We start from the raw sequence: 20,059 nt of genomic DNA on the forward strand, positions 1-20,059 counted from the left end.
CTGCTACAATATGTTAAGTTGCAACTCTATCACTTAGAGTAGTTGCAATATGGAGAACAGGCTTTGGGACGATCCTTATTTAACAAGGCAGTCCTTGCAAAGGACCTAAAGGACACCTCGCTTTACCTGCAGTATCCCTTCTCTGTACCCACGGTGGTAAGATACTTTACAAACCACAGACTGAACAGTGCTTGGAAGGTGGGGATAGGGTAGATTACTTGGAAGGACCTATACCACAATGATATTTATTAGCCTGTACAGTGCAAATAAGGCTCTCCCCACTACTATAGCTAGTCCAGTTCTTTAGATATAACATAGAATAGTTTGAATTGTAGGTTTTAATGATGTTATGTTTTATTGGTTCAACATGTTAACAGTTAGGTTATCGGTAAGCATTCTGTATGCTCTCTCTTCCCTCTGGAGTATTACTGAGAATAGAGATTGTAAATGTTTTAAAGGTATCTTAATAGTAGTTTAACTATGTAAGTGTCCCTAAATGTGGATATTATGTCTGTTATACTACACGCAATATGACACTATAGAGGAAATACGTTTTGGTTTTTTTTCTTTCTTCTTTTTTTGGTTTGTTATTCAGTTTTAATATCCCATCTCTCTAGGGTGTAATATGGTAAGCTTCACACAACTCATTTCCAGGGAAGTTAAAGATTCTCATTAATTGTCCATAGCCCTGATATAATCCCTTATCTAATCTATATTATTAGGGGAGGTCAGACACCCATAGTTTTGGCTACCGATCATTTCAGTCCTAATGAAGTATGTCAGCAAACGACACTTACACGTGGGTGTCTTATAGACTCAAAGAGAACAAGTGGGTCATCTTACAAGTGTATAGCCATCTCAGTCATTATGTTCGCAAGAGTGGTCTAAGTTGCCATTTGTGACCTGTAATGTAGACACTTTTTATCAGTTGAATGATCAACTCCATGTGTAGAATACTACATCCCATAAACACTTACACTGGTTTTATCACAGGCATCTCTTTGGGTCTCTATGTTTACAGTGTTGCAGTTTTTTTTATCAGTATGGCCTGGATTATATATCAGAATTCAATTCCCACCAATAAGAATTACATATTTACACCACTAGATTAGAATTGGACACTATTCTACACTGTAGTTTTATAGGTCTTTTTTATGTGGCGCAGCCCCTAGACTGAGGTGTTCAGCAACTCTCTTGACGTACCTTAGTTAGTTACTTAATTCATTACTATATGATGGTTCTTATGTAAGCTACCCTTTGTAATTAAATAATCTACTATTCCCACTCTATCATTTTACTTATTTTCCAAGGTCCAAGAGTGATCTTTTTGTACATTAGAGCACCTCATTGGAGCCATTTCAATTACATAGGTCCATGAGTGGCCTGTTGGAGCATTAGAGGTGCCTGCATCCCATATATAAAAACAAAATGAGGTTTCACTTCTTTAGTTCAGTAGTAGTTTTTCTCATAGAACTGTACTTTATATACCTGTAGCAGTGTATCATGTACTTAGATATTGGTTGTTCTGTATTTAATGGCTAAATAACTTATGATGTACCTACTGTACCCAATACTGAACTTTTGTCTATTGTTCCTAGTGTGTATAACCTCAATAAAATTTATTCAATAAAAAAAAAAAAAAATGGGCCTAGATCAATACTTGGGGTTGTCTACTAAAAAGCAATATATACATGAAGGGTTATTCAGGGATTCCTGACAGATATCAGTGTTACAAACTAACTATCGCTAATTTTGAAGAAAAAATATGGTTTGGAAATAGCAAAGTGCTACTTGTACTTATTGCCCTATAACTTGTAAAAAAAAGCAAAGAACATGTAAACATTGGGTATTTCTAAACTCAAGAAAAAATTTAGAAACTATTTAGCATGGGTGTTTTTTGGTGGTTTTAGTAGTGTAACAGATTTTGGTGGTCAAAGTTAGAAAAGGTGTGTTTTTTTCAATGTTTCCATCATATTTATATATATTGTTTTATAGTAAATTATAAAGATATGATGAAAGTAATGGTATCTTTAGAAAGTCAATTTAATGGCAAGAAAAATGGTATATAATATGTGTGGGTATAGTAAATGAGTAAGAGGAAAATTACATCTAAACACAAACACAGCAGAAATGTAAAAATAGCCCTGGTCCCAAACAGTCAGAAAATTGAAAAGTGCTCTGGTCACTATGGGGTTAAAGGATCATGAAACCCAAAAAAAAATTCTTTCATGTTTTAGAAAGAGCATGCAATTTTAAACAACTTTCCAATTTACTTATATTATCTAACTTGCTTCATTCTCTTGATATCTTTTGTTGAAAAGCATATCTAGATAGGCTCAGATGCTGCATTGTGCATTGCTATTTCTTCAACAAAGAATATCTAAATAATTAAGCAAATTGATTATTAGAAGTAAATTGCAATGTTTACAATTTTATTCTCTATCTGAATCGTAAAATAAATGTTTTAGTTTTAAAGGGATACTGAACCCAAAAATTTTTCTTTCGTGATTCAGATAGAGCATGCAATTTTAAACAACTTTTTAATTTACTCCTATTCTCAATTTGTATTTGTTCTCTTGCTATCTTTATTTGAAAAGTAAGTCCAGATCCTGGACAGCACTTGTTATTGGTGGATGAATTTATCCACCAATCAGCAAGAACCCAGGTTGTTCGCTAAAAATGGGCCGGCATCTAAACTTACATTCTTGCTTTTCAAATAAAGATACAGAGAGAATGAAGAACATTTGCTAATAGGAGTAAATTAGAAAGTTGCTTAAAATTGCATGCTCTATCTGAATCGCAAAAAAATTGGGTTCAGTGTCCCTTTACAGGGACAGTTCACCCAAAAACTTTCTCCCCTTTAAATTATTCCCAATGATCCTTTTTACCTGCTAGAGTTTATTAAATTGGTTGCAAGTAGCTCCTTTACTCATATTTCAGCATTTGAAATAGCTGATTTAGCTTGTGGTTTCCCAACCTATACTGAAAGTTTTGATACTGGTGTATATGCTATTGACAAGCCTAAGTAAACACAGACAGCAGAAGAGATTACACCCTCAGTGGGGGCATGATAGTTAAGTAATAAAATTATAATTTTCCATTGTTCTCTCTATGTATTGAGCTTTGGTGTTCCAGACAAATATAAGATAAGGAAGCAAGTCTGTGTACATGAAAGTGATAACATAATGAGATCTGATATTACCTGAAGCTCAACCCATTGTAATAGGCTGTGGTTTCAAAGCACAAAACCAGCTACTTTAGATACACAAATAAACCCGAAAATGCAATTTCTCAAACATTTTATACTCTGCAGTTGGTATAACAAGTCATTTAAAATACATTTATGGAAAAACAATTTTACAGTGTACTGTCCCTTTAAGTTGACGGACAGGTACTTCCTAGTTATGTTTATTGGCTAAAAGATGTTATCAGGCAATGAAAATGACTTCATAAAACAATTCAACATGTTGACAGTAAACACCTTGAGATTTGTATATAAAATGTTTAGTTTTGCATAATGAAACAACTGTGCAATATATTTTCATTATTGATTTTGCTCCCTTTTCCTGACATTTATTTCTGAAAATTGAACAATTTATAATTCTCAGAACGTAAAAAAAATGCATCCTGCTGGCATCTCAAGGCCAACTCTGCTACACATCTGCCCTTAATTGTCTTTAAGTGATAACTGCAAAACAATTCATTTTATACTAAATGATGGATGGAGTTTGAAAAAATACAGTAAAAAGGATGTTAATTATTATTATTTCTTTTAAACGTTAAGACTTAGGCTAATATGTTATTCTGTTACAACACAACAATGTCTTGAAACTAAAATGGTGCCCCTCCACTTCATATGGACAATATCATTTTTTTGACTACAATATCCCTTTAAAGGAACAATAAACCTTCAAAATTATTCCACATATATTTAAAAATGTTTTTTTTTTTTTTTTTTTTTTAACTGCTGGTCCTGAGTCTACCGAGTTATGCTATTCAACAAAGAATACCAAGAGAATACAGCAAACTAAATACCTGAAGTAAATTGAAAAGTTATTAAAAAAAATACATGCTCTAGCTGAATCCTGAGATTTTAAATTTTGACTGTGCCTTTAAAGGGACTTAAAAGTGCAAAAAAGAAAACACTCTAATGTGTTAGTGCATTTTATTATTGCACTATTGTTTGCAATTATTAGGTTAATAATATTGTCTGAAAATAGTTAAACACTTAAAGTCAGCTCCAAAGCAGTAATGCACTACTGGGAGCTAGATGAATACGTTTGGTGAGTCAACGAGCAGAGACATTTGGGTGTGCGTGTGTAGCCCCCAATTCATCAGCAAATGTTTAGTAATGCATTGCTGCTTCTGAGCATACTTAGGTAAGCATTTCAATAAAGAATACCAAAAGAACAAAGTAAATTTGATAACAGAAGTAAATTGAAAATTGCTTGCTCTATCTGAACCATCCAAGGTGAATTTTGACTCATGTCCCTTTTATTGCCAATATATGCTATGAGTTTAATATCCCTTTAAAAAGGAAAAAAATCTTCACTACTAGTTTAGATTTTTAAAAGCTGGTAAGAGAGTCATAACAACAAAATCTTAGTCCTCTTTGGAAGACATTTTTTGAGTCTTCAAAAAAAAAAAAAAACACTTTGGAAAATGATGCCTAAAGGGCCATGATACCCAAATGTTTAAACACTTGAAAGTGATGCAGTATAGCTGTAAAAAGCCGACTAGAAAATATCTCCTGAACATCTATATGTAAAAAAGGGAGATATTTTACCTCAAAAGTTCCTCAGTAGCCACATCCCATTGTAAAGGATTTCTAAGCAACATTTTAGTGCGTCTGTCCTGGGACAGCTGAAAGGATGAGCCTCGTGAACTCTCATATTATTTCACCAATCAGGTAAAGGAAGCTTACTATGAAATCTCATGAGAGTTAAGTCAAATCTCATGAGATCACAGTAAAAGTTCATGACCTCAGCACTGCTGATGCTGATTGGCTGCTGTTCATTTCTTAATTTTTTTTTTTTTTAAGTGCAGCTGGGAGCAGGTGAAGTATAACTTTTTACACAGAACTTACTCTGCTGAGCTGAGGAGATTGTGAGGTAAAATACCTTCCTTTTTTACATAGAGATGCTCAGGTGATATTTTCCTGACAGCTTTTTACAGTTATACTGCATCAGTTTCAAGTGATTTAGAATATGAGTATTATGACCCTCTAAGATGATTTTCCTGTTGGTTATATTTCAGCATCCAGGCTCTCTCTCTTCAGGAGGAACATGAAAAACAAATAACTTAGTATGCAGTAAACGCCTCCCTGCAGCTGAAACAGTAGAAATATATATTCCATCTAAGTATATAAGAGACCACAACCAACAAACCTATTACAGCACTTAATAAAGGATTCATTCAGCTGTTGGATAAAATGTAAATCTGATATTCTATCATCGCTGTAAGGGGTAAAACATGCAGCAGTCAAAATAGATCACTTTAGTTCCTTATACAGTTCCCCTATGCTCCTTAGAAAGGATAATGTAGAAATAACCACATCAACGACATTAACATTTTTCCAAGTTTCCAAAGAGATGTTTGTAATGAAAGAAGTATATATTCTGGCCAGTGAGACTCGGAAATGCAAATGTCCAGATGTGGTGGGAAATACAGTGCAAGTATGTGCTGCCTAGTAGTACTGTAATAGTACTGGGTGACAACTCCTGCTTGATGATTAGCAGCGCCATGTGAGGTTACCATTGACGCAAATTAGCACATCCTCTATGTGGCCGTGGTCAGGAAACTGGAAATCACCACCAGTCAGACTCAGTGAGAAAGAAGCAGTCACCATGGAGAAGAGGCATTGTCCTTGCTATATCCTGTGGACAGAAGCTGCTAACAGTTTTACCTTTGCAAAGATATCCGTGCGTTCCCAAAACAGCCACAGACAAAAAGGTGACGTGCATTTTCAACATACTGCACATGCCTGAGTCGGAGTTTGTTGGTTTCCTAGATGTGTTAGCTCCCAGTAGTGTATTACGGCTCCTTCAACAAAGGTATACCAAGGGAATGAAGCAAATTTGATAACAGAAGTAATTTGGAAAGTTATTTAAAATCACAAGCTAAATAATAAAGGAAAAGAAAAAAAATGGGTTTCATATCCCTTTAAAACTGAATTTCATTTCAAATTACCTGCAGAAACATTTTCACTACAAAAAATCTAATCACAGAAACGGGGGGGGGGGGGGGGGGGGTCTGCCTCTGGGCATGTGAAACATTTTTTTATGTTCCTGTAAATGGAATGTTATCAGAGATGGATGGAATAGAAGTTGTCATCTGTCCCCAAAAATGGGGCATTTATGGACCTCAGAGGGACAGAGAAATGTTCCCTTTAAATAGGGATACTGGGAGGAATGTTAATGAGATGTGTGTTGCTGCCCACTAAGGCAAAACAATGTAGTGACTTAGCTGTCTTCTGTTCACATGATCAGCAATAATCACATTCACTACCATACGTGATTATCTCTGTCTGGGAAGTATTATTTTACAAATTTAATTTAAATTAACAATTAATGAGAATGAAACAACATTGCAATATACACATTTGTTTTGCTTGCTTTTATTTTGCCTTTGTGTAAAAATCGTGCCTGTCGCAAACTCCTTAGTGAGGTGAAAAGTAAATTCTGTAACCTAATTATGCAGCTGAAAGCTACCAATTGACTGATCTAGCTATGTAATTAATGATTGCGTACAAAATAATTAACAGCTAACCTTAACAGGGCACAATTATCAGTGATAACATAAATATACTCAAATCAGGGGTTTCAAGTAGTCTGTTAGCACAATGTGCAGAGTTTTACAAATTACTAAAGTTTGCTTCCTTATCTTGGTATCCTTTGTTGAAAAGCATACCTAGGCAGGCTCAGGAGCAGCAATGCACTACTGTAAGATAGCTGCTGATGGGTGGCTGCACATTTATGCCTCTTGTCATTGGCTCACCCAATGTGTTCACCTAGTAATGCATTGATGCTCCTTCAACAAAGGATACCATAAGACTGAAGCAAATAGGAAAGCTTATTAAAATTGTATGTTCTATCTCAATCATGAAACAAAAATGTTGGGTTTCATGTTCCTTTATTTGCCTTCACTGGCTTCCTCTTGCCTCTAGGACTAAACACAAAATCCTCACTCTGACATACAAAGCTCTCAACTGCACTGCTCCCCCCTACATTTCAGAACTTGTCTCCAGATACTCTCCCGTCCCCTTCGATCAGCTCAGGATCTCCTCCTCTCTTGTTACTTCCTCACATTCCCGTTTACAGGACTTCTCCAGACTGGCCCCCATCTTGTGGAACTCCCTGCCTCGCTCCACAAGACTCCCCCCTAGTTTTAACAGCTTCAAGCGCTCCCTAAAAACTCTACTATCCAGGGATGCATACAACCAACACTAACCTTTCCTAACTCCATTGCTTTCCCCTTGAACCCATTAGAATGTAAGCCTATGAGCCCAGCTATTTGCAGATCGCCTTCATAAGAGCCGACTACAACAGTGAAACTCTCGGCAGGGCCCTCTACCCACTTGATCCCTGCAAAAGCTATCCTGTATACCAACTATGTTTACAGCGCTGCGGAATCTGTCGGTGCTCTACAAATACCTGATAATAATAATTTGCCTTAGCCACCTAAATATATGGATACCAGGAAAATTCAGACCACTTAATTTGGCTTTGGAAAAAAATAGAACCCACTGCTATCAATACACTTGTGCATGTGTATCGGCTTTTCATATAACTTAAAAAGTATATATAAAAAGGTTCAAACAGATCATGCAACACTTCTAGATTCAAATTTACTTTGATCTCTTGGTTTCCTTTGTTGAAAACCATATGTACATATGCTCAGCAGCAGCAGTTCACTACAGGGGGCTAGCTTGTGATTCGTGGCTACATACATTTGTTTCTTGTCACTGGCTCACCAGGTGTGTTCAATTAGTTCCCAGTGGAGCCGACTGTGATTAATCACTTTAATCCCCTTTGCAGTTAAATAAAAGCAATAGTGCAACAATAAAATGCACTAACATATTACAGCATTTTCTTTTTGTACGTTTATGTGCTGTTAATCTCTATGACTGTACTCCCAGCCTGGTAAAAAAAAAAAATCTGGCTGATTTATATATTTTAAATTGTGATCACATATGATTATGTCTCTAGCCCTTTATGTGCAATAACTACATTTGGCCTTGATGTTGAGCTCTGACCTGATCAGTCATACAGATAAGCCACCATTCTTGACCTGGCTGCCATCATGAGTAGCCTATGTAACCTGATACAGATCAGTCCCCGAAATATCACCAAGTCCTGACCTTTGTGAACTGAAACAGATTACACCAAAGGGACTAGTAGGCTTTAACCAGGCAGAAAGGGGGAGGAAGGTGTTTCTGCTGCTGAAATTTACAAAGCCCACATTTGCTGCTGAAGGCTGCAAATGAACAGATATACCGGTATTGTAACCAACTCAGGTTTGTTATTTGCAATACAAACATATTCCTGTGGAAAACAACCTTTTTCTAATAACTCAATATTCTTGCTCTTTGGGGGTATAGTATATAGCCAATACACTTCCTAATCCCTTACAAAGGAGCCCTGTCTGGTAGGTAGAGTTAGAGCAGGGTTTGACAAATTAGATCAAAATCTAGGAGAGAGCCCATAAAAAAGTAGCATTTTTTCCCCGCCAGTAAGTCACAATCGTCTCTGTCTTTGCATCTTTGGTTTGGTGTTTTGTTCTGCACAATGCAAATGCTTATCTGCATTTATTTAAAACAATAGCTTTTACCTGTTTGATTACAGTACTGTACTAGCTTTCTTGTATGTATACAGAAGTATTAACAATTATATAAAACTACCTATAGGTTGCATGAATACGCTGTATTATGACATAAAAATATTAGAGATGTGCATTCTGCAGTTTCATTCACTGCCGAATGCGGGTGTAGGAGGCTGCTTTCGGTATTCGCCTCTTTTCAGAGCCGAATATCCTCTTATGCAAGTGAAACACACTAAGTTATGTGCAACTCCAGATCATAGTGTGTACATGGTTGCTGCCCACAGCAGCAAACATAACCATACGTTTATGTTTAAAGGGACATTACACATTATTTTCCTTGATTTGGCTGTAAAATGAATCTGTTTATTGTACTTGGTCTCAGCTCTCTTCATCTTACATAAGTTAAAGTAATGTAAATAACCCTGTAACATGCTACACAATGATTGCTTAGAACAGAGCACAAGTTAATTTACATTGGTCCCTACTTCCCCAGAGGAGAATAGGAACATAGATTCCACTATGTTTTTCTATTTGGTGCACACAATTGCACTGCAGTGCTTAAAGGACCATTAAAGTGATGGTAAATCCAAGCATATAACAAATGCTAGGATTTACCGTCACTAAAAATAAAATTTAGCATCAGTCATAATTTACTGAAAAAACTGTTAATCTCACCCTGTGCCGCAAGTATATCGCTAACTCAGTGCCTTCAGCCACCCGCGGCACAGCGCTCTTCTTCAACCTCTATACCAATAGCCGTGTCAATTGACAGTGCTCTGTATCCACACACAGTTATTGTTTTAGGAGGTGGAAATATCACCTCAATGGAGAAGAGCGCTGTACCGAGGGCAGTCGGAGGTGCCGAGTTAGCGATATGCTTGTGTCATAGATAGGGAGAGATTAACACCGCCAGAGGCAGAACTTTTCTTCACTTTCTGCAAATAGATTTTTTAGTGAACATTTTTCTGCAGGTCATTTTTAAATAAAATATAATGTTAAATTAGACAGTTACACTAAGGCACCAGTTCAACTGCAATGTGTTGGTTAACGGAAGAATAAAGCAATTTTGAATGCTTTATAATATAATTGCATTGCAAATTAGCTGCATACAAATCATTTTTTTTTTTTTTTTTAATGTCTCTTAAATAAATCCGTTTCCTTTTCTCTTGGTTTAACATAGAAATGTAGTAATAAAAAAGATGCAATGCTCATACATTCAGAATAAACAGCTTTGCAGACTGGAAAAGGCTAGGGGGTGGGTCAACAATCTCTGAGAGCAAGTCAACAAGCAATGTGCTGCTTCTTTGCAGAGCAACTGCATATTTGACTGCTAACTTCAAACAGCACTTTGCTCTGGATGCACTGTGTTAAGAAAAACTTGCACACTGCAACCAGAGCGCAGCTCTGTTTGAAGAGAACTGTCTAATGTGGAGCAGCACTAAAAAGTTCAAGCGCTAACAGTGCCTGCATGTGTCCTGTTCTTTCTGCAGACATGCTGCATTTTCTGCGATGACATCTCAGATCTCTCTATGTTCTGCCTTGGGGTTAACACCATTGTTTTAGTAAATGATGAATGAAGATAATGTTTACTTTTAGTGATGGTAAATCCTAGTGTTTGTTTTACGCTTGGATTTACCATCACTTAAACTTGAAATTACAACGCATACAATGTTTCATTAAAACATTACTGCAATATACATTCATTATTTATTTTGCAGCCTTTTGTTGTAAAATACATCTAAAAAATGCTTGTTTCACTTTCTACCAGGGAGGCTTGGGTAAATACTTTAAGGCAATTTAAGTGAGTTTTTGTTTACTTTTCCCTCCCTGCCTAAATTTATATGGTATCACATACTTTTAAAAAGGTAGATTTGCAGTTTTGCATCAACAGTCATGATAGGCAAATCATTCTTTGCAATAGTAATCAAGTTGAATCAGTGCTAAACCACCTTAAGGGAATACAAGAGTGCAGGGCTACCCTAGTCTGCACAGATTGTGCTATATCTGAATATCAGTTTAATTGGTTAGCAAGGGTTCTTTTGCTCTGGGGGACAGGGAAATCAGTGAAAAGAATAAACATAAAACAATATATTCATTTGACAAAATAAAGCAGCAGTTTTCATTGCAAAATTATTCTTATATATGAAGGTTTATAATCATGTAGTTTACAATTTGTGTTTAGTGTCCCTTTAATTGCTGACACATGAAACACATAAGAAAAGGGAAAAAAATTATGTTAAGGCAACATTAGTAGTAGTGAGCTACATAGCCAATGCAACTCAATGTCAGTTTAAAAATAAAAAGAGAAAAAAAAAAGGCTGCTTTATACTTTTTTTAACACTACATAGAAGCTGAATTCCAGTGTACGAGTAAGTGTGGATTGACAAGTGCTCTCTCTGCACACAGCATGCTTACCAGTCGGCACCTGTGTATGCTCAGTGCTCCATTTTTTTTTTTTAAAAACACTGCATTATAGTGGCTGCTGTTCAGTACTAATATTCTTTGTTCCTTTAACGCTTTCAGTCCCACACCATATATATATATCTCTATCTCAAACTATTTAAAAAACAGTTGGACCTGCCCTAATCTATGTCATTCTTATCCTCCCAAATTATAGCACACTGTCATCATATCATAAAATCTGGAAATATACAAACTATATTTTAGAAGTCAATGTAACACCCATGAAGAATCCCATATTTTAGGCATCTGTACCAAGTTGTACCTAAAGTATGCAGCTGTGATCCATCAGTCTACTACTAAAAATAATAAATAAATACAATCTGTATTTGGAGCAGACTTTTTGCTTTGTTTTTTTTTTTTCATTAAACATTAAAACAATATATTCTAGATTGCTTTACAAGGCCACTGCAGTGTGTCTATAAATGTGCCTGTATTTTATTTATATTTATATATATACACATATACACACATACAAACAAAAAACTTGCACTCTCTGGTCATTTCATAAGTAATCTTTTACGTGAACAGTGATGTTTCGGGGACAAAGTATCTCCTTCCGCAGACCAGTATATATATATATACACACACACATACATACACACCATAAGCTTAGTTTTAAAATAATTCAGAAAAATGCTGCGTTTTAGAATTCTGAAGAGTCCTCAGCACAGCTCTAGCAGCAAGAGAAGGGAACTCAGATTTCTCACTGTGCATGAACAAAAAGCTTGTTAAGGATTGCCCAGTGTCGTCTGCCCTTCCCCCAATCCTGTGTAGTAAGGAGGGTTCTCCCAAGACCCAGACATAGCAGCTATAAAAGGGCTGCAGGAGAAAAAAAATGTTTCCCTCTCTGTTCTCCACCTCCAAAGTATCATAGCAAGAAATTGAAATAGCAATATGATTAAGGGTCGCTAAAACATGTAGTACAATGTGTAATGATAGAAACACATTTTTGATGCAATACATCTAGTATTCCAAACTACTATACCCTACGCTCAAATGACATTAGCGTGCATATAACTTTCCAACCTATTACAGTAATTCAGTGGTAGGCCGTGATCATAAGGCAGAGTCACCATTCTTTTCATTGGTCACAAACAGCATTATTTTTTTATAAACATTTTCAAATTAAAGATGCATGGCTTCATATAGAATACTCTATGGTTGGAGAAAACTGCAGGATCACAGCTACTCCAATATCCTTTGCGGCTTTCAAGGATAAAGCATCTTCTAATCTCCACTGGATGTGTATATCTACATGCCAGCCAAGCTCAGCACTCTTCTTTCCCTCCCCCTTCAACTGACTAGACACAGGAGTAGGTATAGCGGCAATCGAGGGTTAAAATCACTGCAGCAAATGTGTCTCACATTAATTATTTAGCCTCGATTGCTCTTATATTTCTGGCAATAAAGGATATAAAATACATGTTCTGTGCAATCAGTGGTAATAAATCACCACTGAGTTACTGGCAATCAAGGGGTTAAATCACTAGAGTGTGTGTTTACAGGAATCAAAGAGATTAGAGGGACAGTATACTGTAAATTTGTATTTCCAATTACTTGATATACCAGCTGCAGAGTATAAAATGTATCAGAAATTTAATTTTCAGGTTTATTTTTATGTATATGAAAATTGCTGGGTTTGTGCGTTGATACCACCACCTATTGAAAAAGATGGGTTGAGCTTGCAGGTAAAATGAGACCTCATTATGTTATTATTTTGTGTACACACACTTGCTTCCTTGTCTTATATCTGTTTGTAAACCAAAGCTCAATACTTAAGAGAGAACAATGGAAAATTATCATTTTAATAGTTATCTCTTCTACACCCCACCAGGGGTGTCATTTTTTACTGCTGACTGTGTTTACATTGCAAGTCAATAGCCTAGACTTAAAGGGACAGTATACACAAATTTTAATTTAACTGCATGTAATAGACACTACTATAAAGAATAATATGCACAGATACTGATCTAAAAATCCAGTATAAAACAGTTTAAAACTTACTTAGAAGCTCCCAGTTTAGCACTGTTACAAAGGTTAGCTGGAACACCCACTGTAAGTGTTTCTATAGCAAAAAAAAAAAAAGTGGACACTCCCCTCCCTCTGCACATGAAAAGACTGTACACAAACAGGAGCCAGTTGGAGTAGGTATACATCAGTATTCTCCTAAAACATTGAAAATCAGCGCAATGTTATTTATAAATAAACAAAACTATACTTTTTTTTATTCATTTAAAAAAGCTGTATAGGCTGTATAAATGGATCATCTACAAAACATTTATGCAAAGAAAGATTTAATATATAAATGCCCCTTTAAAGGAAAAGTATACAATAATTTTCACATAACTGCATGTAATAGACACTACTATAAAGAAGAATATGCACAGATAATGATCTAAAAATCCGGAATAAAACCTTTAAAACGTACTTAGAAGCTCCAAGTTTAGCCTTGTTGATAAGGTTAGGCTGTGACACGTACTGAAAGGGACTGGGAAAACAAGAAGTGCAGAAACTCCCCCCTCCCCTGCATATGAAAAGTCCCATTACACAACCAGTAGAAAGTAGATCTCATTATACGTCTAAAACTTTGGGGCTTCATTAGGAGGTTGAAAATCAGCACAATGTTAGTTAAAAATAAGCAAAACTATACATTGTTACAAGAACACTCCCAGATGGGCTATATAAATGGATAGTCTGCAAAACATGTATGCAACGGAAAATCTAGTGTACAATGTCCCTTTAAATACAGAAACTTTTAGCATAGGTGGGAACACCACAGGCTAAATCTGCTATTTCAAATGCTGAAATACAGGTAAACAAGCAACTTGGAAACAATTTAATACATTCCAGCAGGTAAAATAGATCATTGGGAACAAATTAAGGGAGAAAACTGTCCCTTTAAAGGTACAATACATGTGTTACTGCCATTTTAACAAATATGAACAATTTTAAGTTAAAGTGACAGTAAACTCATAAATGTCTAACATACATATAAAAGATAAAACAGTATTTTAAAGTTAATAGATATATTTTTATTTGCTGGACAGTGACGCTTCAAAAGCATAACCGTACAAAACATCAGTTTCACTGGAAAAATAGAACATTTTAAAATGTATTTCTTTACCAGGGATAAAGAGAAAAAAATATATAAAGCACAGCTGTCTTTAGTGTTTTCCTGAAGAGGAATGCTGAAGTGTATTTAAGTATGATATTTTAACTTAAAAGACATTTTATTTTATTTTTTACATATACTTAGTCAGTATATGTCAATAAAGTAATGCATTGAAACAAATGCACACAAAAACATCCATATAAATGATTTACCTTGCATTATGTTAGAAAAGGATGCAGTTTGCTATGTTTATCTTTGATGTGGATAATTAGAGACAGATATAAAATGAGTTGTTCACTGATAAACTAATCAATTTGTAGCAGGGTCAGAGTTCTGGATTCTACATAATACACACCAGCCTCTTTGGATGCAGAGAAAAAAACAATATCAGGAGTTAAATTATGGGAAAGGCAAGCATAATAAAAAAGTAAATAAATAAAAGTGCATAAAAAAAAAACAATTGAAGGGACATGAAAGTCATGGTATGCAAAGTTTTAATCAGCAATTAAGTTGTGTATTGCAAAAGACGAAATTCTTTATATTGCCCCTTTTTCCTCTAATTTAAAAATACATGCTCCAATTTGTTAAAACATGCAATTTCACAACTACGGACCCTGCTCTGTTGTGTGTTTAAAGGGACACTGAACCCAAATTTTTTCTTTCGTGATTAAGATAGAACATGCAATTTTAAGCAACTTTCTAATTTACTCCTATTATCAAATGTTCTTCATTATCTTGGTATCTTTATTTGAAATGCAAGAATGTAAGTTAGATGCCGGCCCATTTTTGGTGAACAACCTCGGTTGTTCTTGCTGATTGGTGGATAAATTCACACACCAATAAACAAGTACTTTCCATGGTTCTGAACCAAAAAAATAGCTTAGATGCCTTCTATTTTAAATAAAGAAAGCAAAAGAACTAAGAAAAATTGATAATAGGTGTAAATTAGAAAGTTGCTTAAAATTGAATGCTCTATCTGAATCCCGAAAGAAAAAAATGTGGGTTCAGTGTCCCTTTAACCCCTGCAAAAAGGTTAAACACACAGTAGAAGCGCCACTCGAGACCTGTGGTGCACTGCTAGTCCTGAGTGGAACCCGACGCTCATCCAATCAGCGGTAGAAAATCTGAGTTATGCAACTAGTGCTGCTGATTGGATGAGCGCTTGGTTCCAACTCTGGACCAGCAGTGCACCACAGGTCTCGAGTGGCGCTTCTACAGTGTGTTTAACCTTTTTTGCGGAGATTAAACACACAATAGAGCAGGGTTGACTCGATAGTCATAAAATTACATGTACTAACAAATTGATGCATGTAATTTTTTTTTACTATTATGGCCCTTTAAATCTGAAGATTATGTTTTCCAATTCTGAGAATTGTAAAGTGCATGACAAATTTCACAGACCTAACCCTACTACATATATCTACCTACTTGGCCTCAGAAGAAGTGATCAGATAAGAAACTGTAAAACAATAGTTTTATTCCTGAAGGCAGAACATGCACTGATCTGAGATATAATCAAAGAAAATGCAGAATGCCTGCAAAAAGAATGGGGCAAATGCAGGAAGTTAGCCCCTCGGTAGCCCTTACTGATTGGTGTCTAAATGTAGCCACCAATGAGCAAGCGCTACCCAGGTGCTGAACCATAAATGGGCCGGCTCCTAAGCTTACATTCTTGCTTTTTCAAATAAAGATACCAAGAGAACGAAGACAATTTGATAATAGGAGTAAATTAGAAAGATGCTTAAAATTCCATGCTCTATCTGAATCGTGAAAGTTTAATTTTGACTAGACTATCCCTTTAACACAGTGCAGCCAGAAGGAAGTGCTGTTTGAAGTCAAGTACAGAGCAGCACTGATTGATGACTGTCTCTCAGGGATTTTTTTTCCAACCCTGCCCCCCTAGCCTTTCCCAGTCTGCAAAGTTATGAGTCCTGAATGTAAGGTGTTCTTGTGAGCAATGCCCCTTTTTGTATTACATTGTCACCAAGAGCAAAGGAAACACATGTAAGACATTTCAAATAAAATAAAAACGTTTATTTTTTTATGCAGCCAACTTGCATTGCAATTTTCAACTGCTGCAATATATTACAAAACTTTAAAATGTACTTTATTCTCCACTTAATAAACACATTGCAAGTGAGCTGGTGGCTTTAGTGTAACTGCCTAATTTAAAATTTTATTTTAAAATAACCTGTAGAAAAGTTTTCACTAAAACAAAATCTCCTCACAGTAAATGAAAAAAAGTTCTGCCTTGTAAGTTTTCTTAACATGACAGCGATGAGTCCTGTCAGCTGCAAGTCCAGATTGTCTCCTCCAAATAAGATATGTCGTAGGTGGAGTCTGGCTATAAAAAAAGCTGCAGCACACAGGGTGTTAATGTATTAAGAACACTTACACTCACCTAGTATGCTAATTTCTTGCAAGACTAAAGACAAATCGTGTAATTTCAGAGTGTTTGTCACCTTGATGTTCTGAAAATCTATTTTAAACCCCCCAGTAATTAATTTTCATCTAATCTCCTTTATTAACCCCTTAACGACCCCGACGTACCCTCTACTGGTTTTTCAGGTCATAGTAGCGCAGGTTTTTCCGCAAGCAGCAGAGCCACGCTATTATGATCTCTCTTTCCGGTTGCAGACTTCATGGAATAGCGGGCAGTGAGACCGCACTATCAAAAAAACAATCCCCAATCAGGGGTTAAATGAGTGTACCCTCAGCTTTAAGCAATCCTCTAGCTTGGTTTTGAAGGGACATTTTCTTTCATGATTTGTATAGAGCAAGTGATTTTAAACAACTTTCCAATGTATTTCTATTTAATTTGTTTTACTATCTCAGTATACTTTGTTGATAAGGATACCTAGGTAGGCTTAGAAGCAGCTGATTGGTGGCTGCACATTTATGCCTCATGTTATTGGCTCACCCAGTGTGTTAACTAGCCGTCTGTAGTGCATTGATGATTCTTCAACAAAGGGTACCAAGAAAATGAAGCAAATTAGATAAAAGTAAATTGGAGGGTTGTTTAAAATTGTTTTCTCTATGTCACAAAAGAAAAAAATTGTTTAATGTCCCTTTAAGCAGCATTTTAAAGAAATGCAATGTTACCTTAAAAGGGACATTAAACACTAAATAAATGCTAGATAGAATGATGCATTCAAAGAAAAGATTAGTCTGAGAATAATGTAGATGTATTTTTTAAAGTTCCATTAGCTGCTTAAATATTGACAAAATAAGTGTAAAGGTTTAGTGTCTATAAAACAATGACAACGGTACCTTCTCTGCTGTGGCCAATTAGGGACAGTTATAAATAGGTTATTCGGATGTGCAGCCAATGGCTGTGTGGAATATAACAGTGTTCTGCACTTCCATTTGTAACAAGAACTGAAAAGCTCACAACTACAGATTCAGAATGGAATTACAGGGAAAGGGGACAAAATATAGGAAACGTATATTGCAATTTTTTTAATTTTATATACAATGTATCATTTGATATCACCATCTCAAAGTGTTTAATGTTCCTTGTACTGGAAAACATGGGACAAGCACAGAATTTCACTCAGTTTTAAATACAATCTACAGGTAAATGTGCTAGGTTTTCTGCACATTCCTTATTTTTATTATTGACGTCCTCTCTTGACATTATATTAATGATAAGCATTTTCTAGGTTGCTATGTCTATAATCTCATACTTAGACTTTTGCATTCAGTGAATGTAATAGTCCTTTTGCTTATCCGTTAACAGACTTTATTATGAGCCCAGAGTTGAGAGCTATTTATTAAAGCGAAACAAAAAGCATCAGTTAGATTTTAGTGATTATTTTATCATTCACTCTATGATAAACAAAATATGCCCGTATATAAATCACCCTAACGGGGAGACGAAGGGAAAAATTGACCTTTTCTCAGCTAAAGGCTCAAGAAGAAACACATCAGTACGCACACAAGACGGTTGCGTGTAACAAACATGTAAAAGCAGCAGCACCAATCAAGTATTCAGCAGCTATACCCTCCTATCTGAGCAATAGCAACCTCCTCTCACTGCATAGCTAATAGTGAGGGTGTGTGTTACGTGGATCATGCTGTGTGTGCGTGCAGCCTGCTTTAGCCCCGCCCCCTCCCAACCCTGTCTGTCTTTGGATCCCGCTCAGACTCAAACAGATCCTCCCTCTCCGCAGGAGTGTCCCAAGCGCACGTGGGGGGAGAGGCGGTGCTTGTTTACGTCATCGGCTCATTGTAACCAGCGAAGTGCCAACGTTCTAAAATAGAACCTTCAGACAATGTGACAGTTCGGGATCAATTCGTGCTGCTGCATACTATACTTGCATACAGAGCCCGTTCTATGCAAGAAGAGTATTAATAGGCAGCGGTGTCTCGTCTACTATAATTACATTGAAAATGAGATATTGTACATGTCGAAAGAGAAACGGTTAAGGGGAGGGGCTAATGGAAATCATATGACAGCACATGTCATCTTATTATGCAAAGCTAATGCTGGAGGGTTGCCACCGCCCTAAACTGGAAATCCAAGACTGTTTCACAAGGAAATGCCAAAATCAGTCATGCTGTAGTTGTCGTATTTTTCTTTATATATCATAAAAAACATTAAAATCAAATTGGGAGCGGGGGAATAACAATTAATCTTTACTCATAACTGTAATAGCAAGGTGAAACAATATCTGATTGCAGGAAATCATGTACAGTTAAGTGCAAAATGAGGAAATTATAACATTTCTTAAATACGTGGAGGTCACTGCTTATTTCTGCCCTGCTAACCTCACATCACCCCTGCAGTCAGTGCTATGGCACAGATAGCTAAGCACGTTTTTTTCGTTTATAATACCGGTACCTCCTAGACATAGTACGTTGCATAGCTGTCTGAGACAGACACAATATCCAGACTCAAGTTTCACACATTAATGCACAGAGCAGTCAGCAAGCAGGCACGTACAAGCACACACACAGTGCAGAACCCATCGTCACACTACAATCCCAAGTATACACGTTTCTGCAAATGGTGCCCTACAAATGTAAACGATTGTAAATTTACATGTAATTTTATATCTTTCTTACCACGTGTTCTCTGTTGTTGCTGGGCTTGCCATTCCAAGAACAAGGCTGCTTGCAATAAGGTTTCAAGGCTCATTTCTCAATCACAGAATGATCCCCTGATTCTGTTTTTTTAAGTCCAAGAACAAATAAAGGCTGAATGACTTTCGTGGTATTTCTTTGCTCTTCTCGGATTAAAACAAATTAAAATAAATAAATATAGCAAAAAATGTAACCCAGATCCCCCACGATTCTTCCAGACAAGAAAAGGGTTGCAACAAGATGGCGATGAGTAACAGAAACACAACAAGAAAAAAGGGACTAACTGAGCTCTGAGCCACTATGGAGCAAAGAGAAAATATGGAGAAAGCAAAGCAAACTCGCTGGATCTGGATTTGAGTCACATGAATGGGGAGGATACAGCCAAAACCTGCTTTTGGTTTCATCTTGACTATGAATTAACATTAACACTCTGCTGCAGTGACGAGAACATGACTTTATATCGTATTGGCTTAATCTGTGCTAGACGTTTTAAAACATTTACAATTATACGATTCTATATGCAGTCTGTACTTGATGTGTCTAATATAACATTGTATGTGCATGAGGTTATTTATATGT

General features: G+C 36.2%; 1 protein-coding gene across 2 annotated transcripts in view; it reads right to left on the reverse strand.

The window, feature by feature from the left end:
• MNT (MAX network transcriptional repressor) overlaps window positions 1-19,731 on the reverse strand; it is a 144,763-nt gene extending 125,032 nt beyond the window's left edge. For both annotated transcript variants that reach the window (XM_053706273.1, XM_053706272.1), the window contains exon 1: window positions 19,463-19,731. In XM_053706273.1, the coding sequence (XP_053562248.1) occupies window positions 19,463-19,535 (73 nt within the window). In that variant the 5' untranslated portion in view covers window positions 19,536-19,731. The remainder of the gene's footprint in view (window positions 1-19,462) is intronic.
• Between the last annotated feature and the right edge of the window lie 328 nt (window positions 19,732-20,059).

This window comes from Bombina bombina, chromosome 3, assembly GCF_027579735.1.
Source record: "Bombina bombina isolate aBomBom1 chromosome 3, aBomBom1.pri, whole genome shotgun sequence".
Classification (NCBI taxonomy): domain Eukaryota; kingdom Metazoa; phylum Chordata; class Amphibia; order Anura; family Bombinatoridae; genus Bombina; species Bombina bombina.